We start from the raw sequence: 10,620 nt of genomic DNA on the forward strand, positions 1-10,620 counted from the left end.
CCAGAGGCAGCCACATGGGGCTTTTCTAAAGTAAATCTGTGTTCACAAGACTAACTGCATAGAATCATGGAAAGGCTTGGGTTTGAAGTGACCTCAAAGACCATCTAGTCACAGCCCACCTGCCACAGGCAGGTTCAGGGCCCCATCTAACCTGGTTTTGAACACTTCCAAGGATATGGCACCCACAGCTGCTTTGGGCAACTTGTTCCAGTGCCTCACCACCCTCACAGTAGAGAATATCTTCCAAACATCTAATGTAAAACTCTCCTCTTGTCCTGTCACTATGTGCCTGTGTAAAAAGTCACTCTCTTTCTTTCTGGTAAGCCCCCTGTAAGTACTGAAAGGCTACAATGAGGTCTTCCTGCAGCCTTCTCTTCTCCAGGCTCTCTCAGCCTGTCTCCATGGGAGGTGCTCCTGTCTTCAGATCATCTTAGTGGCCCCTCCTCTGGACCCCCTCCAACAGGTCCATGTCCTTCTGGATAAAATACTCCAGGAGGGGCTCATGAGAACAGTGTAGAGGGAGTAGAATCCCCTCCCTTGACCTGCTGGCCACACTGCTGCTGATGCACCCAGAATGTGGTTGGCTTTCCAGGTTGCAAGCACATGTTGTCGGCTCACGTCCAGCTTTTCATCCACCAGAACCCCCAAGTCCTTCTCTGCTGGGCTGCTCTTGGTGAGTTCATCTCCCACTCTGTACTCATGCCCAGGATCATCCCGACCCAGAGGCAGAATCTTGCACTTGGACTTGTTGAACTTCATGACACATTGCTTTGTTACAGCAACATACAGTGCTTACACCATGACCTCATACAGTAACAGTCTGCCCAGTCTTGGAATGACAAAAGTCAACTACTTCTATATGCTAACCCACCACTGACCAACATAAAAATAACCAACATAATTAAAAACAGTCACGCTGGATCCCTTTTTCATAAGGATTTCAGCTTATGTTACTCTATACCATTCATTTCTTTTAACTAGTTTTATGGTGAAGATACAGCAATCAGCTGAAAGTAACACAGAAGGTGCAGGTATGAGCAGTCTGGAGACTGCTTCTCAGACCCCACCAGGATGGTAGTCTGAACGAGTTTACCAGAAATGCAGAGATCCCCTGCAGGACTGAGCAAAGGTTTCAGCTGCCTGGGTCAGCAAGTGGGACACAGCAACTGCCTGAATCCAGAGCGAGGAAAGAAAGCTTCTCCAGAACTCAAAGGATACTTCAGGCTGCCTGAAGAGTATTCTCAACTCCTCGATTATTTTCAACTGCTCAAGTATGATCAAGACTTTTAAATGCTTTCTGACAAAGTCTTCACCCAGGAAAAAAAGCCATACGGCACAATTCGCTGTGCTCTTTCAGACAATGTGGAACACTTCCCTTCCAGGAAAGAAAGGAGGAAGTCCAAGGGACATGTATTTTGTAATTACAATGGATTCTCTGATGTTTTGCTGAAGCACTGAAATGCAAGCCGGAAGAGCATACGCTCAGCCAGACCAGCAAGCCCAGTTCATCTCTGATGCTGAGTCACAACTGGAGTTGGCACAGCCACCATTGTGGGTCTGGTGCTCAGGAGGAGGTCTTGCCACATTCACTCATGGACATGTGAATGTGCTCCTGTGTACCCATGTCCTTCAGCCCCTCATCAGCGAGGCCTCCAGGATCTGTGCTTCCTTTGCTGGCAGTGACAATGGCAGTTCATTAGCTCTCTGACAATCAGGAAGAAACCTAGGAGATGATGAGGACATAGCGACAGCAGCATGAGAAAGCCTGACAACTGATTTTATAGACATCTTTTCCTCCTCTGTAACGGCTTTTCAGAGAATTCACAGCACAGCTCCACCCAGAGCCACCTCTACTGCCAATATTAAGAACCTTGGGCAATAGAAAGAAAGGAACCTTGACAAAAAACGTGTGCACACACATCCCAGTGCAGCTTTTGTAGCACCATTTCACCCATGTCCTATGGGCCCAATCCAGCATCAAGCACATATCTGACTGAACACACAAGCAGCCCCAGTGTTCAGTGCAGTCTATGCTCTGAAAGCTAAGAGCATCCTCCATCCCTTCCCTTCCCCATCTTCTGCTGTCACCAGGTCAGCTCTGAGCTGGCTGGAAGCCGCAGGCACAGCTTCATGCCAGATTAAACAGAGCTGAGCCATGGCCTGTGCTGACACTGGTGCTCCTCTGACCACAGTGACCATGAACTAAACAGGGAACTGAAAATGAATCCAACTAAATTAGCCCACTGAAAAATAACCCAAACAAAAACTAACAAATAGTTTTCATCCCACTCACTGCATGGTGACACATGTCCCAGTATGAGGTCGAGGGGGGCTGGCAATACAGCCCCAGACCAGTTCAGTCTCCCAGCAAAGGGAACAGGTGGCCAGACTGGGTAGGGATCGTGCATGGTGGTGGCAGCCCAGACTTCGATCACATTACATCAGCTGCAAAACACCACGAAGAGCCACTAACACAGGCCACAACAACAAATAGCACAGTCCTGCTCTTAGGGGAAAACCAAAAGAAACACGTCCAGCAGAAAAAAGCCTCCCACCATATTTAAACTTCTGTTCTCATTTCACCTTAACCTTTATCTGGGGACAGGGAACACATCCACTACCCCACCTGCAGCTGCCAGCCCTTCTCCTGTCGGGAATGGTTTGTCTCCTCAGCAATCCCACCTGGAGGTATTCCCCACCTTCCCATCATCTCTACTCCCCTTGTCATGTCAGCACAACTGTTAGCTGGACTGCACTGAGACCTGAATTGGGGAATTAAGCTGAAAAGCAACTCAAGAATTAAAAGAAAAGGGAAAGATAAAAATACAGCCAGCTCAGATCTCTAACCAGATCCATAGTTTGTTACAGAAACAAGAAAGTCTGTGTGCCAGGAAGGTGCTGGAGCAAAGAGCCAGCAGCAAGGGAGTGCCACCACAGCTGAGAAATGGGTTTATTAACGCCACCGAAGCCCAATCCCAACGGGCAAAGAGCAGCTCTCTCCTGCTTTCCTGGGCTCTTGCAGCGCTGCTTAACATGCTTTACATCACCTTTGCTGAGCATGAGGAGCACAGGCAGAGCCCAATATTCCAGTTTGCTTAACCTAAGCAGCCAGTCTCCCCCGGCAGGTCAATAGCCTCTCACTGTGCCACTAACACCCCAGTTACCCAGCAGGCTGCTGCCCACAGGCTACCTTAACCAAGAGCAAGATAACATAAATACCTGAGATACAAGCTGCAGAGGACTCTGGATGTTGCCAGCTCTTCATCATGACTTGAAAAAGAACAGATTGTGCTTTGCACAGCTCTACACCAGTTGGTACAGGCAGACCCCAAAGAGTTAGCTCTGGTGTAAGAAGCCAGTGAAATGGAAGCATGTTATTTCCATGCACAGCTTCAGGAAATCTATTATTTAAACATTGTGTATAATTTCTGGGGTTTGCAACTCAAAACCAAAATGGTTCAAGAAAAGCTCTCCATAAATTGCCTGAGCAACCCCATTTATGGTATGGTTCTAGAGATTTTTATGATTGCTCTAGGAAGAGATGACCCTCATTTCTCCACATACCAATCTGAGGAGAAAAATTCTGATATTAAAGAGCTTTTTGGTATGACAGACAGGGTATAAGAAAATGGATTTCAAGTTAAACTAGGCAAATTCCACCTTAAAATCACAAGATATCCTTTTAATAATTTGAGAAATTAACAGCTGAACCAGCTTATTTGGCACATTATTTTATTAATGCAATCAATATCATCTGAAGCTTTTAGCATGAATCTGAGGGGTTGTTTTGTCAGGTTTGTGGGTTTTTTTTTTCCACTGTAGCTCTACCAGATGTTATAAATGCAGTGAAATTCTGACACTTCTCTTATTTGGGTCAGTCTAGGTGATAACAACATTAAAAACGGAGGAGATCATCTCTACCCCAGCGTGTTACAGAACTTTTGACAGGAAATCTTCCTCAAATAACAACATGAAAAGAGGGAGGACAGGGTCCCTCGCCTTTGTGCATATGCTGATTGGATTAGGAGATTCTAACAAAGAACAAGCAGACTCCCTTGCCTCTAGCTCCAACTCGTCCTTATCTCTCTGCAGGGTTTTACCTGCCAAAAGCCCAGACATTAGCATATCAGAGAAAAGACAATCGCAGGAGGGACTCCTGAAAAGTCTCCCACGCCCTAAGGGTCCCCCACATCTCCCATCAGGTGCCCTGGCCGAGCGCTTAAGAGAGGCAGTGAATTAGATGAGGACAAATTGGACATCAGATGTCACAGAGCTCAAGGACCATTCCGGAGTCCTCAGATCTCAGAGCCTGCTCCAGACGGAGGAGGAGCCTGGCTGGATCTCCATGACCCAGTTATGGACCATGTACTTCTAAGAATAACTTCCACATCAAGCGAGGAGAATTTTCTTCTCCCGTCCCCATAAACATATCCTTTACCCTCATTATACTTTTATTAAGATGTCCCTCAGTACAAGTGCCAAACGAACCTCTAAGATACTTGAATTTCTTCAGCCTGCACACAGCTGGGAGCATGTCTGTGTTTCCCTATCTCAGACAACACAGAGCACACACAAAGAGGAACCCTCTGGATAGGACTGGATGCCCAAAGAAGAACAGACTGGGGAAAAGACAGCAGAATAGCAGACTGGAGCAGGGGACAAGAGCTCCAGCCTTTATAACCGTGGGCTGTTCACCGAGACAAAAATATTGCAGTGAAGCCAATGAGGTCAAACATCATTTCCCCACATCTGATTACGATGACTGAGGAAGTTTGCATTCATAAAAGGTGCAGATATATCACACACCCTGAAAAGACAATCCTACCAGCCTTTGTTCAAAGCAGAAAAAAAAAAAATGTTTGCTGGGGGGGGGGGGGGGAACAGAGCTTGTAACAAAATTTTTCAGCAGCCCCTTAGCTCGAGCAGCACTAGTGGGCGCAGCTATAATCACAGCAAACCTACATAATGGGTCTGAACTAGCTTAGCCCTTTCCCTGCAAGCAGAGAAGCTGCCACATCAGTAACTCCGTTGCTAGGGCAACTGCTTACTTTCCATATCAACTGCAAACTCGTTGCTATGGAGACACATATACAAGAAAAATTCCTCTCTATAGCCAAGGACCAGATGGTAGGGAAGTCAGGGAAGTCATGGACTAACGGGCTGTACTAAATGGGACACACACTAAAGGACATTTAGATCTGTGCGTTCACAAAAGGATTAATCTGAACAAGTGAATTCACAGGTCTGGCAGTATAAACAAAGCCAGGGAACTCCTCATCCACTCCCCATCATGTGATACTTCATACTCTGGCCAACTATTATTAAACTGCTGAGCTCAATGCAAAGAGGTTTGTACAATCAAGGGCTCAGCATTTTCCCTTCTTCAGCCCAGCTCCCTGTCTCCATCCAGAGCAGCCTGCCGGCTTGCCAGGTAAGCCTGATGGCACTGCAGCTGAAGTGGAACAGCAGCACTGTAAAAACAAATATGAGCAGAAGAATGTATTTTCCCAGAATTCCACACCAGACCTAAAAGCACCAGGACAGGGCAAGTCAAAAACTAAAGTGATGCAGCCTGTTTGGCTTTTTTTTCTCTGTTACACTGATCTCACATCAGGAAATTCAAGCATTCATATGCAGGCAGAAAAAGCTGCAGACTATTAGATGCATATTTAGCCCCATGAATATAAACCAGTGGAACCCAAGACTGAGAAAACTACTATGCAGAGGGAATTCAAAAGAGAATTAAGTGTTCAGCAGAACTTTTTTTAGAAAAACGATTACTGAAAGGCTACACAAACAAACACTGGAAAGCACAACTATGAGAGGAAAAGCTTCTAGCTTTTCACAATGTGTCAATGCACATCAACGGCAAATGCCTGCAATTCCCAGCACTGATTAACTCCTTCCCCCGACACTGTACACACTTCAGAGCTCATCTTCGAAGCATTTCATAAGATGCCATTCGCTAAATGCTGCTTTTTTTCCCCCCCACGTAAAAACAGTAAAACAGACAGATTCCAAAACTGCAATTTGTGGAATCTGGCTGCAAAGGAGAAGTGGCATAAAATGATTCCTCGTAGAGGAGGGTCCCCCATTCCCCTGCTCCAAGCCCCAGACCCAAACCAGACAGACACCTTCCTTCTGAACATCACAGACACCCGCTGCAAAGTACTGCATCAACCCCAAGCCTGTGTGTGCACACATGCAAAGGTATTTTCAAAGCTATCAGGTGACATTTACTGCTTTCCAAGTCCACAATTAGCTGTCAAGCGCCTGATTCAGCAACTCTGACTGAGGGCCAATTCTGCACTCAGGACTCTGTCTGCCACATCCCTCGGCCAGGACACAAGAAACGCCCAGCAGGGGACTTAAATGACCTGCCGTGGTGCATTTTACGTTTGAGACTCCCATCTCATTCACCTTAATGCCGGCTACCTGCAGTTATTAGCATCTCCAGGAAGCGGAAGAAATTCTTTCTCATAAATCTGGGAATTTCCAGGAATGAATAAAACCCCACCTTGTAATTCATACAGGCAAGGCCTCCCACCACACCTTGTTGTCTAGCGATGTACCCACAGCTCTAACCAGGAATTTGAGATGTAGGTGACCAGTCATGCATTGTGTTTTGCCACTTCCCTGTGGAGAAGCTGAGCCTCGTGGTATTGTTCATACGAGCTCAGAGGATGGCCGGATACTTGACAGATAGACATGAAGACAAGTTCCTCATAGAAAGGAAGGTGAAATCTAAATAGTCAATTTGTAAACAGTGGAAAAAGGACAGAACAAAATACAAATGGCAGTGTTAAACACATGCCTTGCCAGTTACAGTATTAGGGGTTTTTTAAATGTGTTGTGTGAAGATTTCTGACAATCTGGGGCAGGATCATAGAAGTCTGGTGTGGTGCTTATTATTGTTTCACTTCCAAATGAGAATTTAATACTCTGGTTTACGCAAAACAAGATCCAGTTCAGGAACAGGTTTTTTAATCCCACAGTCTTTCACAGCGTCTAATTGATAAAAATACCAACATGCAGTGTGTGATCAGCAATATGGGGACAGTGGATTCTAGGTAATAATATTTTTTAAAGCAAAGAAGAAAAAGGTGTAAGTGCCAAATCTTCGAAAAAAGGAAAGCTCCTGCTAGTTTAGGGCAGTGTATGACTCTTCCTCTAGAGTTCCTTGAGCTCCTATTCCACAGCATTTAAAGTTAAACCGCACACAAAATAGGGAGAACAGCACCACCAACAGAAGTCTAGTTTCAGGGTAACCAGTCGCAAGACAATCACAGCATTTACCTCATTGAAATATAAAAGCTGAGTGCATCTATTGTTTCTGCCAGGAGAAGGTGTCTACTTTCTGATCTTCAGCCAATTTTAGAGACAGACCGTCGGTGATGGGCTTTTACCCACTATTTATTTCCCTAACCTGTGAGAAGGCCCCTGAAACTAATCTGCAAGCTGGTATTTTGATCAGTGTAGTCATACTTTGCCAAGATTCATCCAGACCACTGCTTCTGAAGACGGTTCCCTCTGGAAACTGATACCTGCTCGCAGGCAGCCTGACGCAGCAGCAGGCTGTGCAGAGCCTCCACTGCTCAGCTCACTTCCCCATTCCCTCGCACTGCCTCTTCCTGCAGACACACATCAGCAATGAAACCAGGCAACAACTGAGACCCAAAGGCAAAGATGTGCTCCCCAGGCTCCTGCACTGCACCAGGCACAGAGCATGAGCCCAGGGAGAGAATAACTGAAATTCTGGTGAATAACTTTCACCTTTGATGCCAGGCCTGTCTGCTCTCTTTTGAAGAGTTTCTCTAAAACCCGCTTGAAATGGAACAGAGCCTCATCACCAAAACCCAAAACTACTTCTGCTTGTTTAAGAGAAAGAAAAGTTTTTTCAGATTGCAACACAGACCAGGGGAAAAGCAATGGACTCTTACATAAGGCATACCCTTTCACTATACATTTGTATAAGCCAAGAACAGCAAGCAGCCTATTTATAACATGATTACATTCATCTAGTATAGCTGGAAACCATTACCACAGCATGATAACTAAAAACAATATTTAACCACTATGCATGAAGACACCAGCTGGGGGGGAAAGAAAAAATACACACACCGAGTACTTTCTTACGGATGTCTAGACAATGAATTTAATAAAATCAGAATGAGCAATGCTAAAGAAATGTTGGCTCTCTGGATTTAATGAACTACATTACCAGGGACAGGGCTGCATAGTCTGTATTTCACTGTTACAGACACATTCTGGGATTAGCAGGTGAATATTTTCAGAGCCAGACAGGTTCGCATAGTTCAAAACTTACCTGACTTCTGTCTTTGTCCACTTTCTTAAAACACTTATTCAAGGATAGATTATGCCTCACAGAATTTTTCCATCCAGTGGGTGCGTTTGCAAAATACGGAAAGTGTTCCAAGATCCAGTTGTATATATCCTTTACGGGCAGTCTTTTGGTTGGTGAATCCTCGATGGCCATAAATATGAGGCAGCTAAAGGAGTAAGGAGGTTTGCAGTTTGGGTTCTGCTTGGCATCGTAGGGCATGTCAGAGTGGGCAGGCGACGGCGGCGTGTCATCACCGAGGTCCTGAACGGGGCTAACGCTCCGCAACACCGAGTCCCCAAAGCTTTTCAGCAAGTTCTTGCTCTCGTGTAACCAGTTCAAATTCGTTAGTTCTTCATCTTCCATGGCCCCTTTATCTAATCTGATGGCAGGCAAAGAGAAATCTAGGTCCTCGTCATCGTGAAGTGCCTTTGATAAATCACTATCTTGGTAACGCTGGCTCAGTCCACTGGGAACGCTAATTCCTGAGCCCTCTGGCTTCTTACTGGGAGGCATGACTGGACCCATTTAGACAGCAACTCCTGGGAGAGTGAATCCAAAGAAAAGAGATAAGGAAACAGAGACAAAAGTTAGCTCATAAAAAGATCCTGCATAACTTTCGACAGCTTTCCCCTAACTGGTCAGTGGCCATCTGTATTAAACATGACAGACTCACACAAACACTCGTCTGCAACTGCTGAGCAAAATAATTTCAAGTCAGCACAGGGGAAGACATTTCAGTCGATGGAGTAAGATGATAATCCCAGTACACCTCAGTTGCATGTATCTGAAGCCCCACACAGGAAATCCCCAAGACATGGGGTCCCTTTAATGATGAATAGGTGTATCAAATCATTGAATACTCTGACTGTATCGCTTTAATAAGCATGTGAATAAACAAATACGAGGGACTTAAGGCCAGTTGCTTCAGATTCATTTCAGCTGTTTCACTTTTCCAGACAATACAACAGCACTGTGACTAAAGTCACTCTGGCTAAAGGCTGAGGCAGACAAACATCCAACCTGACCACAGCCTCAGATGTGACAGCAGAACTTCAAAACCAGCAAAGGTGGGAGAAAGGAGGAGAGAAAGCAACACACGGTAGCTCTGGAACCAGGGCCAAGACACGGGGAAACAAGCACCAGAGGAATAGAGCACTTTTAAAACGTATGTAAACAGAGGAGATTTTAACATAAGCTGAATCCTATTTCAAACACGGGAGAAGACAGAGAAGACTCCTGTGATGCTCAGCAGGGGCCTGGGAGAGGTGGGATGAGCTGCTGAGGGCATTGCATCAGCAGGCCCTGAGGGGAACACCTGTGAGCAGTAATATTTGGGAGGGCCTGAGCACCTTCAGAAGCTAAGTGAAGTTGGGTACGTGCCCAGCTCAAGGGAAGGAGACAGGAGTCCAACAATTCTACATCAGAAACAGGAGACAGGCTCCCTTAGCTTCTACATAGAGTAAAACTGTCAGGATTTAAGTCTGAAGATGTGAACAGCGGCGGGACAAAAACCGGAGGGAGTTAACAATGCATTTTAAAAGGATGAAACTTCTTGCACAAACACTGAATAAGAACAAAACGATTCCCTGCACCTAAAACATAACCTCGGCAGTTTCCTGAAGTCATGCAGTCACGCAGTGGACGCTGTACATTAAGGCAAAAAAAATCTACAGGTAACAACAGAAGGAACAACCTATATGCAGGGAGAAAAGAGCAGCACAGCCGTCCTGGGAGAGAGGAGTGAAGGACTCTATTTCAGCTGTTAGGAACGGGCAAAAACGAAAACTGAAAGTTCCGCGGGTCTTTCAATAAACACTTCACACCAGTGCAGCCATTACCAAGAAGGAAACAAACAGAACTTTTCTGCACAGGAGGCAGCTCAGCCACCCCATGGCCCCACGTGCCCGGAGAGAATGTGCGGATTGACACGAGTGTCCGGGAGAGGAAAAAATACCGAGGGGATATAAACACCGGGAGGCCAAACTTAACGTCGGTCCTACTTCCTAGCTTTGAAAACCGCATCCAGCACAGCTAGAGGGTAAACAAGGCCCTGGCCGGTGTCCGGGGGCTCTGGCATGGCCTGCCCACACTGCACGCTCAACTCTGACTCCGAATGGAAGTTACATCCCACGAGCTTCTAAACACGAAAATTATATGATGGCTGACAGTAATTTAATTGCACTGTTGCTATGACAACACGCTGCTCTCTTTCTGTTTAATTTGCTTATTTGCCAGTATCCTCCCAGAAGGCCGCGTCACGCCGTGATTTTGACCAT

At 45.9% G+C, this 10,620-nt stretch overlaps 1 protein-coding gene across 1 annotated transcript in view; it reads right to left on the bottom strand.

The window, feature by feature from the left end:
* LOC103807887 (forkhead box protein N3) overlaps positions 1-8,869 on the bottom strand; it is a gene marked incomplete at its 3' end in the record, with an annotated part of 28,602 nt that extends 19,733 nt beyond the window's left edge. The window contains exon 1 of the mRNA XM_009080635.1: positions 8,327-8,869. Coding sequence (XP_009078883.1) covers positions 8,327-8,869 — 543 coding nt within the window. The remainder of the gene's footprint in view (positions 1-8,326) is intronic.
* Between the last annotated feature and the right edge of the window lie 1,751 nt (positions 8,870-10,620).

Source organism: Acanthisitta chloris, unplaced genomic scaffold (genome assembly GCF_000695815.1).
Source record: "Acanthisitta chloris isolate BGI_N310 unplaced genomic scaffold, ASM69581v1 scaffold8628, whole genome shotgun sequence".
NCBI classification, from domain to species: Eukaryota; Metazoa; Chordata; class Aves; order Passeriformes; family Acanthisittidae; genus Acanthisitta; species Acanthisitta chloris.